Consider the following 17,335-nt stretch of genomic DNA (forward strand, 5'->3'; position numbering starts at 1 on the left):
AAAAAACAGGAAAAAAAATAAAAACGTACATCTACCCTGCTGTAAATAAGTAAAACCAAAAAGTGCATATAAACATAGGGTGCTTAGTAAACACTATGTTTGATCAAAAAAGCGTAAAGCCATCCCAGTTCAACAAGGTGTACACAAATCAGGACGGAACCCAACACTTTCTAGTATTAAAACCTCACCATGTGTCAAAACAGACCTCAACCTAAATAAGGAAGAGAGTAACTGGGTCTCGACTATGGACACACAGCCATGGGAGGCAATATAAATGAAATGCCCAGCTGAAATGCCACGCCCTATTTGTACTAAGTACAAGAGATTAAAGAACCCCCCTCCCAAAAAATGAGCCAGAGCAGGAGTTGGTATACATGTAACTTGTAAGCACGTGTGGGACAGAGAGGACTAGGTTATACAGTGTGTCCACCCATATCCTGTCCACCGCCATTAACTTGAGAACGGCGGCAGCTTTAGGCATAGAAGTGGTGTCTAGGTATAGTAAAGTAGCCATGTGCTACGCAATAAAACCACCTATAGAGCCACCTGGTGGAATACAATGGAGTTAGCATTTTTATCTCAAAAATGGAATGACAGAGAAAAAAAAGTGAATTACAAAGTTGTAGGGCATCATTAATTCAATATGAATCGACACCTTGCATACAGAAATAATATGATTAGAACGTGTAAAACTCACAAGGCTGCAGACGTGAAGCGATACCTCATGGAGACCTTCCTAAAATTGCATGCAGCCATTCATTGGGTATGGTGGCTGCATGGAGTGGCCTCCACGCTCACCTGACCTGACCCCTTTGGACTTCTTTCTGTGCGGTCACATGAAACAGCAGGTGTATGCGACCCCTCCACCAATATTGCAGGACCTACGACGACGTATCACAGATGCTTGTGCAAACGTGTCACTTACCATATTGCACAACGTGCAGCAAGATACAGTATGCTTTCCAGAGTCAAGATGTGCATTGCAGCTGACGGTGGCCACTTTGAGCAACAAAGTTAAATGAGCGCCATAGCGTGAGCAGCATTCAATGTTTTAGGGGAGTCATGGGTTTCATATCATAGCATTTCTGTATGCAAGGTGTCGATTCGTATTGAATTGATGATGCCCTACAATTTTTTAATTCCAATTTTTTCTCTACCTCATTCCGTTTTCGAGATAAAAATGATAACTCCGTTGTTTTCCACCAGGTGGCACTATAGGTGGTTTCATTGCCTAGCGCATGGCTACTTTACTATACCTATACACCACTTCTATGCCTATAGCTGCTGCCGTTCTCAAGTTAATAGCAGTAGACAGGATATGGGTGGACACACTGTATATACTATATGTGGGGAGAGAGGGGTCTAGGCCATATATGGGAAAGGGGGGTTAGCTATATAGGATATATGTGGGGGGAACTAGGCTATATATGCTATATGTGAGAGAGGGTCCTATACTATATATGCTATATATTGGAGGGGGGAGACTAGGTTATATATGCCATATGTGGGGAAGGGGGACTAAGCTATATAGCCTCTATGGAAGGGAGGAGGACTTTTAATAAAGAGCAAAGCTTCATTTAAAAATGGTGTGCAGGCGAGCGTGGCCAAGAAATTCAACATAATTTACTTAAAAAAAAAAGTGGTGTAAATACAACAGAATTGTAAGCCAGTCCCTGATTGTAGCAAGTTTCTTGTGGTGATGCATGTAAGCTGAAAAATGCGACAAATTCATTAAGAGGCACATGATGTTTTACACACTGTATTGTATACATATGCATGTGGCTGGAGTATAAACAGGTAAAATGTCTATGTAGAGTAGCTGTATGGTGAGCCCTGAGGAATCAATTCATCCTGTGGACCCCAGATACTTATGTCCGATACTGGGTAACAATTGATTTACTTCAATAAATGCATGTAGTTTTGGCTAAAAATCATTGTTTCTAATTGGTTTTAATTAACAATGTTGTACCATTGATTGCTTTCAACAACTTCTGTGCTGCATTTTCTATTATTGGCTGCAGAAGGAGTTTATAAAAATCTGTAGGCAAGCTCTAACATGGGAGTTGTGTGCTGCATGCTTCTACCATGTGAGCAGTGCATGTACTATACGTGTCCATTATGGGATGAATAGGGCCCTAACCAGCGTAGCTGTATAGGGCTCGGAAATTCCTGAAAGGGACAGAGGCTTAAAAGTAATAGTGCATTTTAAATTTGCAGAGCAGTCTTATTTAAATTTGTGAAATTACTATAATTGATGGACAGATCTTTGGCAGCAATTAAAAAACCTCTCCGCCACTTTTTAGTAAGCATATGGATACAACGACACTTTGAGGAGGGTTGTCTGACTCATTCTTTGCCCACCATCATGAATCAATGGCTGCACGATTGTAAAACAAAACCATTCAGCCGTTGGTAATTGCGTTGAGATTTGACTCACACTATTAAAATCTGGCCCTATTACCAGTTAGCACAGCCACAAATACTGTAGATGCCTGCAATGCTTGATGATCTCAGAATACTCTAATATCCAAAAGGTAGTAGATCCAGCACATGGAGTGAGGTGAAAATCCAAAAAATAAGTTTTAGTAATTCACTTTCTAGTCACCTACCAAGACACCACCACAGGAGGTTTACTTTCCGGCTTAATAAGAACAGGTAACACTAGGAAATTAAACAGCTCCTCTCCACCTGAAGTCCTCAGCGTTTTTCAAATAGCCAAACCGGCATGAATGCTTAAATAAATTTATTTAACACTAAGGGTACATAAGAAGGGAGGGAAATCTTCGGTGCTGTCATGGAAGATTCTAAGAAAACCAAATTACCGGTAAAACTAATTCTAATTTCTCTAGTTACCCTGCACAACAGCAGAAATGGAAAATATAATGAGGGAAGGACAATTGCCTGGAAAACTTTCCTTCAAAAGGCATTGACCTGATTCATCAAAAGTGGCGTAAAAGCTTCGAAAAAGTTGCACAATTTTGGAACAGCTCAGAGTTGCACCAAAATTTTATACTTTGTGCTTTCACTACAATGTCCCACAATTCCACCAAAATGGGCTAAGGCGGAGCATGACAGGGGAGCCGCGGGGCCACAACTCATCTAATTCATCATTAGCAGTGGAGTCACCTAAACCAGATATCTCACTCCAATTTCTGACTACAGTAAGATTTCTAGTATGGCGCATATAGACACACACCGCTTGTCATACACTACAGATTCATGAGGAGACATCAAACTCTTCACAAATCAGGAACGTCTAACTTCACTATGCCCCCTGATCAATACAAACATGAAAATTTCTAGTCTTGAGGAATCAGGGCCACTAAGCTTAGTATAGGTATGGACAGACGATGAACTGGCGCTCTGTTCGATGGAGACACTAAACTTTTCGGCCCAGGTAACGAACATGGCACTTATGGAGATTTAAATTTTTCTGGAGGAGGTAAATTCTGAAACCTATAGAACTTGCAGACAGCTATTTTTAAACTGGTTGGTAATAATACCCTTGGAAGTGCTTATTAGGTCCACCATGTTGGGTAAAGATATAGTCTTTCTGCAAGAGATTAGATCATTCTAGTTAATTAAAGATAATTCTGTGTACAATGAAGAAACTGAATTCTTCTTCTTTACTATTTGAAGGGCACTGACAAAAAGGTGGTAAATAATTTCATTAGATACATGGAACTTGAAAACCACTTTTGGACTAAAAGAAGGGTAAAAAAAAAAAAAAAAAAAAAAAAACGGAAAATAATTTGGTCATCCAAAAATTTAAAATAAAAACGCAGAGAGCATGTAATTCATCTATGACCGCTCCTGCCGGGATTTTGCTGCTTCCTGTGACATCACGATGACAGGGGCAGGACCTTGGTGATGGGCATCACAGCCGACGTTATGTTGCCACCCTGCTGCCTACCAAGTACAGTGCGATGCAGCCCCCGCTCTCTGTCATCCTTCCCCGCCCTCTCCCCACGTTCCGTACTTTCCCTGCTCCCTCCTATCTGTGCCCTGTATGTGCCAGGCCCTGGACAACAGGGGGGCCCACTCGCTGTTAGGACCGTGCTGTTTGTCCAACGGTGTCCTCAGCTCTTTATGATATATGGGGCCCGGGTAACTGTCTCCTCCTCCCCCGTGCACTGTGTTCTGCATTGTGATGAACGCAGTGTCAGACGTGCCTGGCGTTTGAATACTGCTGGGAGGAGAGCCTTGTGACGTCACCTGACGCTGCGGTCAGCAGTACTGAACTCTACATCACTCAGCTGTAAGGACAGCATGGGGTGAGAGACAGCGCACGGGGAGGGGTCAGAAAAGACAGCGCAGGGGGACAGAAGAGAGTGCACAGTTGAGAGACAGAGCAGAGAGTGCACGGGTGAGAGACAGAGCGGGTGGTTCCTGGGGGGGCAGAGGAGAGAGCACAGGGGGAGAGAAAAGAGTGCATGGGTGAGAGACAGAGTGGGGGTATACATACCATACACACGGTGTATATATCTATAGACTCCCATTAGGTACTATACATGATGAGTGTGCAGAGGGCGGGTCTGGACACTGAAGCTGGGCAGTGCCAGCTGTGACTGTGAAGTTCGGCAGTCAAACATGTCATGTTCGGTTAAGATCCTCAGTGATTGGAAAAATAAGAGATTTTTCTATCTTCAGACTGCTCAGGAGTCTGAAACTAATGTTTGTTTTGTCAAACAGGGGATATGTAATGTTTTGAATCTCTATTCCCTGATTTTTTTAAGATTCTTAGTAGGAGAAGAATTTGTCTAAATGCATAAGCCAAATTTGAACTTCCAGTGACAGTGATGAGCAAAGAAAAGTCTACTCCCAAGCAAGGTTCTATAAGATTCAGAGAGAACAATTGGATTTGTGTTTTGATGGTTTACTAAGAAGTCGACCTCTAGCCACACTTTCGAGCTACAATTTGAGGACATTTAGACTACACTCTCCAAGATTCAAGTCTTTTCTACTTAGATAGTCTGCCTGAATGTTGGATTACCCTTTCAGAAAGAGGGTTAATCAGGAGAGGTGATCGTCTGCCAAAGAGAATATTTTGGCTGATAGAACCCTTCAGAACCTTTTAGTGTTCCCTTGAGAAATTATAGAATGGTAAAATTGGAAGGGACCTCCTGGGTGATCTGGTCCAACCCCATGCTCAAAGCAGGATTCACTAAATCATCCCACACAGATGTTTGTCCACATCCATTAATGACCCAAGGCCTATTGTAATCATAAGATCCAAGTGGACAAAAATTATCAGTAACAATTCTTTATTACAAAAATATAAATTAGATCACACAGTGCAGATTCAGTGAGTTAAAAACAATCGAAGAGGAATTTCAAAAGAAAAATACACAGGGCAGTGCAACTGGGGACACACAATTTAAAATTGTACATAATATAGACTCATTTGATAGGAGCAGAATTAGACCTGAACCATCACATAAACTGCTTAAATGTAGTCAATATAACAATGTCAAATTGAGAAATAGTTTAAGATTTAATAGCCTAGTCTGAACTCCTGTATCACAGAAAGGACCTCCGGATGAAGCGCCGGCAAAACGTGTCGAGGTGCAGGGCGGTGTAACTGGTGATATAATATGGCTACAGCAGGTTATTATCATGGCATATGAGGTTACTATGGGCTTTGATGGTGGAGCAAGCACTCTTCATTGTTACGATGTCTGACTGCCTTATCTCGTTTATATTTAATCAAGCTATATAAATTGCATATTATTGTATGTTGCAAGGTCTAACTGCTATGTAAAGTAGTGTAGTCAGTGAGTCTGAGTCACTCTAGATGGCTCTTGTAATTGTACGCACTATTTTAAAGCACTTTATGTGACACACTAAACTGACCTCCTGTACAATAATTTGGGAATATTATTATGTATATCTCTGTAAATACCTTTCTGTGATACAGGAGTTCAGATTAAGCTATTAAATCTTAAACTATTTCTCAATTTGACATTGCTATATTAATTATATTTAAGCAGTTTATGTGATAGGAGCAGAATTAGACCTGAATCATCAAATGAGTCTATATTATGCACAATTTTAATTTGTGTCCCCAGTTGCACTGCCCGGTGTATTTTTCTTTTGAAATTCCTCTTCGATTGTTTTTAACTCACTGAATCTGCACTGTGTGATCTAACTTAGATTTTTGTAATAAAGAATTGTTACTGATAATTTTTGTCCACTTGGATCTTATTATGATTACAATAGGCCTAGGGTCATTAATGGATGTAATTACCGTAGTTAATTGGGGACCATAAGGTATTAGATGAACATCTTTTGAAAATGGATCTGATGATTCTATCTGTATTTAAATAACAGATGTCTGTCCAGTCTCTTTCTGAAGACTTCCATTGAAGGGGAGCTCACTACCTCTTGTGGGAGTCCGTTCTACTCAATCACCCTTAGGCCCTGTGCACAGGGTCTGAAAGATTACCGCACCCGCGGTAAAAAAACGCGGCAAACCGCACCCAAAAACCGCATGCTGTTTGCCGCGGTTTGCTGCGGTTTTACCGTGGTATTGTTCGCGGTATTGCAGCGGTTTTGCCGCGTGCGGGTTGGTACATGTGTTTTATTGAATTCAATGCAATAAAGCACATTGAAAAAAAAAAAAAATAATTTCCTTTTGAGATGGATAGTAGATCGATAGATAAATAGACAAATAGACAGAGCCATAGATCGAGGGATAGATAGAGGGATAGATAGATAGAGGACAGATCGCTGCATTTCTCCCGAGCGGTAATGTGAGTTCACATTACCGGCCGTGGGAAATGCCCTGTGGTTACCTCTGCTGTCTCGCTGCGAGGCTGCATTCAGTATGTGTCAGTCACGGCTGGATGCAAGCATCGCAGGACGTGGATTACGCCGGAGCTGTGTGTTTGGGAGGGGTTAATAAAAGGGTGAATGAGGAGGCTTATTTGTGTTTTATTTAAAATAAAGGATTTTTCGGTGTGTGTGTTTTTTCACTTTACTTACGGGTTGATCATGTCAGCTGTCTCATAGACGCTGCCATGATCAAGCCTGGACTTAGTGGCGGTGATCCGCCGCCATTAACCCCTTATTACCCTGTCTGCCACCGCATCACAGCAACAGGAAGAGCCAGGGACACTCCGGTACTGTCGCATAATGGATGAGACAGTCCCGGGGCAGCTGCAGGCTGATATTCTCGGCTGCGGGAGGAGGGGGACATTAACCCTGCCCCTCGCCCTCCCCAGCCTGAGAATACCGGGCCACCGCTGTGTGCTTACCTCGGCTGGACGGTAAAAATACAGCGGAGCCCACGTGTTTTTTTATATTTCCGTTTGATTTCTATGTGTATTCTATATGTCTGTGTCTGTGTGTGAGTGCGATCTGTGTGTGTTTACTCTCTGCTCCGCTTCCTCTTCCTGTCATAATGACATCACTTCCCTGCAAAGTGCAAACCGCAGGCAGCGTTGTACATTACCGCAGGTAAACCGCGAAATACCGGAGGGAATAACGCAGGAAAATGCAATGAATCGCACAGATTTTGCTGCCTGCGTTATTCCCTGCGGGATTTCACGATTACATTGCAGTCAATGGAGTGAAATCCCGCAGCGACGTGCAGAAAAAAAAGTGACATGCAATTGTTTTTGCTGCGGGAATCCCGCAGCAAAACATGCAGCTGCAGCTGTCAAATTCCGCATAGTGCGCACAGCATTTTTTTTTCCATAGGTTTTGCTGGTGATTCACTGCAGAGATGTTATGAACATTTTCTGCAGCGAAACATACAGCAAAACCGCAGGAAATCCGCGGGAAAAAACGGCAAGTGCGCACAGGGCCTAAAAGTTTTTTCTAATATCTAATCTATGTCTGCTCCCCTTCAGTTTCATCCCACTGCTTTTAGTCTTTCCTTGTGCAAATGATAATAGTGCTGATCCCTCTACATTGTGAAGCCCATCAAATATTTTTACACAGCTATTAAGTCTACTCTCAGTCTTCTTTTTTGCAAGCTAAACATTCTCAAATCCTGTAAGCGTTCCTCATAAGACATGGTTTGCAGACCGGTCACCATTCCGGTCACTGTTCTCTAAACTTGCTCCACTTTCCAGTTTATTCAGGTCTTTTTTTTTTAAATGTGGTGTCCAGAAATGGACATAGTATTCCAGATGAGATCTGACCAAAGAAGAGTAGAGGTTACTTCATGTGATGTAGATTGAAAGCCTCTGTTAATACATTCCCGAATTGTGTTTGCGTTTGTTTGCCAAAGGCTAGTTACTGCCACAACATCGTTAGAATAGATTTTGACGTGGGTTCCTTACACAATTTTTGCTATGGCGTTGAGGGTTTCCCATACAGCATTTAGTTTTCTGAAATTGGAAAGGTAAAACAGCTGACTTTTTGAGCCCAGATCCCTTGGAAAGATTTTGGCATACTAGTGCTCTCCATCACATTTTGCTGTCATATGATGGTTTTGTCACAAGAGAAAATTGATGCCAGGGTACGCCTTTCATTAGATTGACTAGATTTAGCCAAAAGTATGAAGGTCTTCCCTGATTTGAAAGAACAATCTTCCCGTTCAGGGAGAAATTAGACTTTTCTCAGCAGAATAGGATATGAGCCTGAAGGATTTTGGTGTGGGCCCGAGACCAGATGACTGTGTGAATACATGTGGTCATATAACCAAAGGATGGACATGGTGTTTTTAGGGATACTTTTCTTTGCTCCCAAAAGAATCAATTTTTTTAAATGAATTGAACTGCTTCTCTCTTGGTAAAAAGGAAGTCTGCTTTTGATATTCCGGCAGAATCCAGAGAAAAACTTTGAGTGGAAGGAATTTTGTAAGCTGATTAGTCAACCTAGAGATGTCAAGATTTGGTGATTCTTGTCTAGATGTTCTAGAAGAGGAAAGGATGAGGTCAAAATCAATGGGTTGTGTAGGCAAGGGATTCCGCAGATGTTTTATTGCCTGATAAAGGCCACCATTTTTGTCATGATTTTTTAAAAATACAGGGGTCAGACAAATTTCTGAATGGTAGGACATTGAACTGGACATGAAGAATCTGCTGATCTTGTAGTATGACAAATTCTAGGAACTTTCGACAGAGTGAATGCATAGGAACATGGTAATAGTAGTCATTAAGTTGTTGGTAGCCAGGACAAAGTTTATCCCCATTAAGGAGGTGGTGGACTTTACAAACTCCATCTTGAATTGCCTGTAACTTATAACATGGATTATGTGTTTCAGATTTAGAATTACCCTGTAAATTCCACTGTTTCTTTAATAGAACCAGGCAAGAATAAAGGGACAAGTTTTGTTCTGTTACTGGGACCAGAAAAATAATGTTAATAGAGTACCACTCCAGAATTTGTGTATTTTTCTCTTTTCCAGCACTGGAGTGGTACTTTAAATCTAAGTCCCCTACGCCAGGCCTTATAAATCGCCCTCTGGTGTCTTTATCATTTTTCAGCATTGCTCCAGTCCCACGACCCCTTCTTGGGCAAGTAACTTCTGACTGTCCGAAAGTCAGAAGATACGTCACAAGCTCTCAATACCAATCTTTGCGTGCCAGACCGAGGCTCTCACTGATTTAAATTGAAGAGTGATGCACACAAACACTAGAGACGCCGGCAAGTCTCAAACTGCCAAAGACCCACTGCAACGCTGAATACAGATGAAGACGCCGGAGGATAAGTATAAGGGCGGCTTTGCACGTTGCGACATTGCACGTGCGATGTCGGTGGGGTCAAATCGAAAGTGACGCACATCCGGCGTCACAGTCGATATCGCAACGTGCAAATCCTTTTTGATACAATGAACGAGCGCAAAAGCGTCGTTATCGTATCATCGCTGCAGCCTCCGACATTTCCATAATGCCGGTGCAGCGACAGGTACGATGTTGTTCCTCGCTCCTGCGGCAGCACACATCGCTGTGTGTAAAGCCACAGGAGCGAGGAACTTCACCTTACCTGCCGCCGGCTGCAATGAGAAGGACGGAGGTGGGCGGGATGTTTACATCCTGCTCATCTCCGCCCCTCCACTTCAATTGGCCGCCTGCCGTGTGACGTCGCTGTGACGCCGCACGACCCGCCCCCTTAGGAAGGAGGCGGGTCGCCGGCCAGAGGGACGTCGCACGGCAGGTGAGTGCATGTGAAACTGCCGTAGCGATAATAATCGCTACGGCAGCTTTCACTAGATATTGCACGTGCGACGGGGGCGGGACTATCGCTGCAGCATCGGTAACACATTGTTACCGATGTCGCAGCGTGCAAAGCCCGCCTAACTCTGTAGGCAAGGGACCTGGATTTAAAAGAACCACTCCAGGGGTGAAATAAAATAAATTAAAAAAAACAAACAAAAACACTGGAGTGGTGCATTAAGAATGTCTGAAGTCCCAATTTTAGAGAACCCTGCTACTGTTGAGTTGGTACAGATGTCAATTTTATCGTTTGGGAGGATAAGAGGAAAATTCAGTTGTGAACCTCTCTTGTATTGATTTTAGGATCTACTGATTAGAAGAGATATTTTGCCATTGGAGATGGCATTCTGAAATCCTACCACTTACTTTGTTGCTGTCATTGTTTGTCCAGGTTTGGACAACTCAGATTAAGGAAAATGGATCTGCGCCTTATCCTCCCTAATGGTAGCTTCATTGTCCCATTTTCGATTTCCTTCAGTACTGGGAAATCTGATTTTGAGGAAGATGAAAGTATATTTTTCTTCTGAAGCTTTTGGACACAGGAAAGGATTTTTTTCATCTGTAAAGTTTCTCAATTAGTGCATTTAAGGCTGGTCAAAAACATAATCTCTTCATGCCCCTATAGAGATAGGGAAAACACTGAGGATGGAGGTAGGGAAAGGCTATTTAACCTCTTTGTGTTTGCCATTCATATTAGGGCATGGAGTAACCTCCTGTGATGCTGTCAAGAAGGATTACTAGAGAAAATGTATTTCGTTTATATTTAAAAATACTATTGACAACAGGATAAGGTCTTTGCTCTTCTGCGAACATTACTATCAAATATGTAATAAATGTTTTGTGATTTTAAGCTCAATCCGGAGAGATGGCACAGCATCCATCCAGACTGTGGCCACTGTAAACCTCATGAGCATATATCCCTTTTAGTGGCAGCAAACACAGAGTGCATTTAGCCTAACAAGCACTAATGTATGCATTTGTGGGTGCTTAATGAACTACCCTTGGATTCTCTCCTGCCTAGAATGTCAACCAAGCTGTCCATGCACCCTCCCAAAGTTCTCTCAGATGTTGGAACAACAGGCAATTTGTTAATGGTGTTCTGACCGCTCCTCATTTCTCTATACCTGTATTCTTTCTTATCTAGCTTTCTGCCACATCTTTAAGGCTGCATTCAGAAGGCTGTTGTAAAACTCCAGCCAGTCACTTCTGCAAACAGCTCTATTTACATTAAACAGTCTAGGCTGTGTATTGGACCAGACTAGAGCATGTTGTTTTTCACACAGACCTGAGGTCCGCGTAAAAAAATAATCCGTGTGGTAGCATATAGGCTTACATTGGGCCTATGTGCTATGTGCTGTTTGTTATACACATAGACATCACATGGACTAAAAATACATTCGTCTGCACTTACATTTAAAATCCCACAGCAATAACTGCAATAGACCCCATTAAATATACATGGCTGGTTTATCGTGTGCTTGGGAATAATGGCCGTCGATTAGTTTTGTGATATGCTGTCGGATAAACAACGCCCTCTTACCTCAGAGGACATTATCCTCAAGCATTTGATTCTGGCGGGCGATAATTTCACTTATGTCCAGATGAGACATTATGTACTCTATTACGGGCTATCCCAGAAGACGTTAGAGAGCACCCCTTACATCTAATTTCCATTAGAGCCCATATGGGGACTTCTTCTCTGAGTCTCATATATAAGCTTCTCAAGCTTTCTATCCAGAGGTCGGCCTCTTCGCCATGCCCGGGGAAATAGGTGTCTCAGTTAACTGACTGTCTGGTAAAGGACCTCTTGGAAGCCATGCTACCTATTATGTCCATCTTATAAAACCATGGCGCTCATCTTCCTTCATAGAGCATATATTTCCTCGGCAGTTAAATCTAGGATGTCCCCCTCTGTTGACTATCCTTGCCCTAAATGCATGCATTCCCCAGCTGATATTTTTCACTGTCTCTGGGATTGCCCGAGAATACGAGAGGTCTGGTGTGCACTCACGCAACACCTTAGTAATACCTTTGATCTTTTTATTTCCCTGTCCCTTGAGTAGGCCATCTTTAATATTTTCCCAGAAGACCAGCTGGGTAGTCTTCGGCGGGCTTTGCACACTAAGACATCGCAGGTGCGATATCGGTGGGGTCAAATCGAAAGTGACGCACATCCGGTGTCGCAGTCGATATCATAGTGTGTAAATCCTTTTTGATACGATTAACGAGCGCAAAAGCGTCGTTATCGTATCATCGGTCTAGGGTCCGACATTTCCATAATTTGGCAGCAGTGACAGGTACGATGTTGTTCCTCATTCCTGCGGCAGCATACATCGCTGTGTGTGAAGCCGCAGGAGCGAGGAACATCTCCTACCTGCGTCACCGCATCTAACACCGGCTCTGCGTAAGGAAGGAGGTGGGCGGGATGTTTACGTCCCGCTCATCTCCGCCCCTCCGCTTCTATTGGCCACCTGCCGTGTGACGTCGCTATGACGCCGCACAACCCGCCCCCTTAATAAGGAGGCGAGTCGCCGGCCAGAGCGACGTCGCAGGGCCGGTATAAGTGCGTATGAAGCTGCCGTAGCGATAATGTTCGCTACGGCAGCAATCACAAGATATCACTGCAGCGACGGGGGCGGGGACTATCACGCTCGACATCGAAGCATCGGCTTGCGTTGTCGCAGCGTGCAAAGTACCGCTTCCTGCCTATCAGTGCCGCACTTTATTCATCTGAGCGGCGGCCACCCGTAAACGTATGTTACACCTCTGGGCACAGGACGTTGTGGGAAGTTCTCCCGGTTTGTTGGTTTATACTTAAAATAGGCAGTCTAATCTCCCTTTTTTGTTTTATTATTGACATACTGTATTTCCTTTTGTCTCCTTTTTATTCTCTATTCACAAAAAGGGAAAATAAAAATAGAGTGTAAAAGTTAAAATGCTGTGATCAGATTCATTACAAGGACAATACCTTTTCGTGGATAGCTCTTCTATTTGATGGCTGCACCAAAACTTTGTAGCCAAGGTTTGTAAGCTCCTTCACATGCTTTGGAGCAAGCGGTGCTCTCCTCTCCCAGGCATTGATGTCTTCCCTTCTTATCGCAAGTACAGCTTTATGGTGATGACGAACCAACTGGTTATACATTGCATTATATCTCCGACACTTCACAACTTGCCACATTTTGAGACCTTAGAAGTATAAGACAAAGTTAAGAACATCAAATGAAGCAACCAAGAGAATAAAATATATGAGCAACACAAAAACAGTGACAGAAACATAAGTACAATTTTCAGCATTCACAATTTCCATTACTTGTGAAAGATTTGCTTATTTTCAAAATGTTACACGTTATGCCAAAGTTAAGTTTAGACATAATCACTGGCTACAAACAAACACATTAGACTCATTTCTGGATATTGCTGGATGTTTCTGCAAATTTCTAATGTATGCGTATATAGTACCTACAAATAATGTTCCTACTACATAGTAAACTAACAACGTAAGTATGCCATATTACTTGAGCAGCTTGGGCTTATTTTTGCAGGGTATCCCAAGGCAGAGATATGGCACAACATCCATCCAGACAGTAGGCATGGTAAACCTCATGATCATATATGCCTTTTTAGTTGCAGACAGTGGACGTTTGCAATCACAAGTGTTCCCACAACAAGCATTGCTATACAGATTTGTGGGCGTACTAAGGCGACAGGTGTATTTTATTAGCGAACACTTCATTTTGCTTGTAAACCAGAGTTTGACTCAATTTAATATTCTAGGATTGTTGTGATTCCAGCTAAAATGTACATTTGCCATACTATGTTGCATTGGCCCTGATAGCCTCCTTCTAAGTGTCCTGACTTGCAAAGAGTGCACTGAGATCTGGCGCTCTATTACATTAGTGGGGAGCGGGGCGGGGGGTTTAGGAATTCCATTGAGTTGCAGGTGACATATTAGCAGCTCCTGATCCCCACTACTAGAAATATTGTACTTTTCTACTAGGATCTAGTTTTGATTAAAGTCAAGATATAGTTAAAGGGGTTGTCTAACTAAAGAGAGGCACTTCTGTATCATCTCTTTTCTCTAAAAAGTGACTAAACTGTATTTTATCATTATCGATTAGCCTTTGTAAAGCTATAAATCTTTGTAAATAACCATACTCCACTGCTTCCTTTTCTTTCTAACACCATGCCGGCAGTGCTGTTTTAACCATTTCATCACCATAGCCCATTTTCACCTTCATGACTAGCCCAATTTTTGTAATTCTGACCATTGTCACTTTATAACTCTGGAACGCTTCGGCGGATCTCAGAGATTCTGAGATTGTTTTTCATGACACATTGTACTTCATGTTTATTTGTAAATGTTGGTTGACAATATGTCTATTTTTATGAAAATATTGCAATTTTGGAGACAAATTTTGAAGTTGTCTAAAATTTTCCAACTTTAAATTTATATACCCTTAAACGAATAAGTAACACTTGCCATATGCCTAAATTATATCAGCGCCATTTTTGAAACATAAGGGTTTTATTTTTTTTTTTGTTAGGACGTTAGAAAAGTTAAAAGTAGGGATGAGCAAACCTGAATGGTAAAGTTCGGGGTCCGTACCGGAGACCTAGTGACGGTGGCTTGAACTGGAACACGGACTTTGCTCAGTAGTCCATGTCTGAGTTTGGGTACTATTCGTATGTTAATAAAGTGAGAAACTCTGACTGAGTGACCAATGGAGCCTCCTTCTCATTACGAGGCACCATAGGATTTGATGGTCGTCGTGGCACATTGCACCATTGGATTACGTTGGAACTTTCAGATTTCTTTTAATTCATAAATTGGTAAATGAGGGAGCCTTTATTCAAATATACTATTTTTCCTGCATGTGTTTTTTAATGGTACACTTACTGGGTTAATAAATGAGGGTGTCAGATAGATGACTCTCCTTTACTAACCCCTGGGCTTGATGTCAGCTGTCAATTCAGAGCCGACATCTACCCCAAAAGTATTACACACCAGAGAAAAACACGGAGATTTAAATGTGCAAATAGAGAAAATCTTTATTAAACATTTATTAAAATAAGGACATATATATGTTTAAACCATTAATTAAAGACATTAAAAGGCCATAGTGCTAGTACCTCACCCACGCCTGTTTTTACCTTCCTCACCCAGCCATTTTTTTCAATTCTGATCAATGTCACATTTTGAAGTTATAACTCTGGAACGCTTCAACGGATCCCAGTAATTCTGAGATTGTTTTTTTTTGTGACTTATTCCACTTCATAATAGTGGTAAATTTAGGACGATATTTTTTGCTTAGACAGTGGAACCTTGAATTACAAGCATAATTGGTTTCGGGAGTGTGCTCTTAAACCAAGTTACTCTTATATCTAAGCGAATTTTCCCATAGGAAATAATTGAAACGCAGACAATTCGTTCTACAACCCAAACATATTTACTGTATTTATACAAACTTATTACAGCAATGCAATATAATGTACTATATTCATATAAATTATTACAGTACACTAATACATAATACTGTACAGTACAGTAAAAGCATATAAAAAACAAGTTAGCTTACAATAGTTGTTGATGTGTGGGAGGTGCAATACACGCAATGAGCTGTACTGGTTATTAATAAGAAACTACAATATTGTATTCACAAATACAAACTGATAGATATGCTATATAGTACAGTCATGGCCAAAAGTTTTGAGAATGCTACAAATATTAATTTTTACAAAGTCTACTGCTTAAGTTTTTCTAATGGCAATTTGCATATACTCCAGAATGTCATAAAGAGTGATCAGCTTAACAGCAATTACTTGCAAAGTCAATATTGGCTAAGAAAATGAACTTCAACCCCCAAAACACATTTCAACATCATTGCATTCCTGCCTTAAAAGGAGCAGCTAACATTGTTTTAGTGATTGTTCCATTAACACAGGTGTGGGTGTTGATGAGGACAGGGCTGGTGATCAATCAGTCATGATTAGGTAAGAATGACACCACGGGACACTTTAAAAGGAGGCTGGTGCTTCGTATCATTGTTTCTCTTCAGTTAACCATGGTTATCTCTAAAGAAACACGTGCAGCCATCATTGCTCTGCACAAAAATGGCCTAACAGGGAAGAGTATCGCAGCTACAAAGACTGCACCTCAGTCAACAATCTATCGCATCATCAAGAACTTCAAGGGGAGAGCTTCCATTGTTGCCAAAAAGGCTCCAGGGCGCCCAAGAAGGACCAGCAAACGCCAGGACCGTATCTTAAAACTGTTTCAGCTGCGGGATCGGACTACCAGCAGTGCCGAGATAGCTCAGCAATGGCAGCAGGCTGGTGTGAGTGCTTCTGCACGCACTGTGAGGCGGAGACTCTTTGAGCAAGGCCTGGTTTCAAGGAGGGCAGCAAAGAAGCCACTTCTCTCCAGAAAAAACATCAGGGACCGACTGATATTCTGCAAAAGGTACAGGGAGTGGACTGCTGAGGACTGGGGGTAAAGTCATTTTCTCAGATGAATCCCATTTTCGATTGTTTGGGACAACTGGAAAGCAGCTTATTAGGAGAAGAGGTGAGCGCTACCACCAGTATTGTCTCATGCCAACTGTTAAGCATCCTGAAACGATTCATGTGTGGGGTTGCTTCTCAGCCAAGGGAATCGGCTCACTCACAGTCTTGCCTAAAAACACAGCCATGAATAAAGAATGGTACCAGAATGTCCTCCAAGAGCAACTTCTCCCAACTGTCCAAGAGCAGTTTGGCGCCCAACAATGCCTTTTCCAGCATGATGGAGCACCTTGCTATAAAGCAAAGGTGATCACTAAATGGCTCATGGAACAAAACAGAGATTTTGTGTCCATGGCCTGGAAACGCCCCAGATCTTAATCCCATTGAGAACTTGTGGGCAATCATCAAGAGACGGGTGGACAAACAAAAACCAACAAATTTTGGCAAAATGCAAACATTGCTTTTTCAAGAATGGACAGCTAGCAGTCAGGATTTGATCCAGAAGTTGATTGAGAGCATGCCAGGGAGAATTGCAGAGGTCCTGAAGAAGAAGGGTCAACACTGCAAATATTGACTTGCTGCATTAACTCATTCTAACTGTCAATATAACCTTTTGGTACTCATAATATGAATGCAATTATAATTTCTGTATGTGATGTAAACATCAG

The 17,335-nt window shown here is 42.0% G+C and overlaps 1 protein-coding gene across 1 annotated transcript in view; it reads right to left on the minus strand.

Moving 5' to 3' along the window:
• Positions 1 to 17,335, minus strand: part of AASS (aminoadipate-semialdehyde synthase) — a 151,909-nt gene that overhangs the window by 114,461 nt on the left and 20,113 nt on the right. The window contains exon 2 of the mRNA XM_075345058.1: positions 13,135 to 13,352. Coding sequence (XP_075201173.1) covers positions 13,135 to 13,344 — 210 coding nt within the window. The 5' untranslated portion in view covers positions 13,345 to 13,352. The remainder of the gene's footprint in view (positions 1 to 13,134; positions 13,353 to 17,335) is intronic.

Source organism: Anomaloglossus baeobatrachus, chromosome 4 (assembly GCF_048569485.1).
Source record: "Anomaloglossus baeobatrachus isolate aAnoBae1 chromosome 4, aAnoBae1.hap1, whole genome shotgun sequence".
In the NCBI taxonomy this organism is placed as follows: Eukaryota; Metazoa; Chordata; class Amphibia; order Anura; family Aromobatidae; genus Anomaloglossus; species Anomaloglossus baeobatrachus.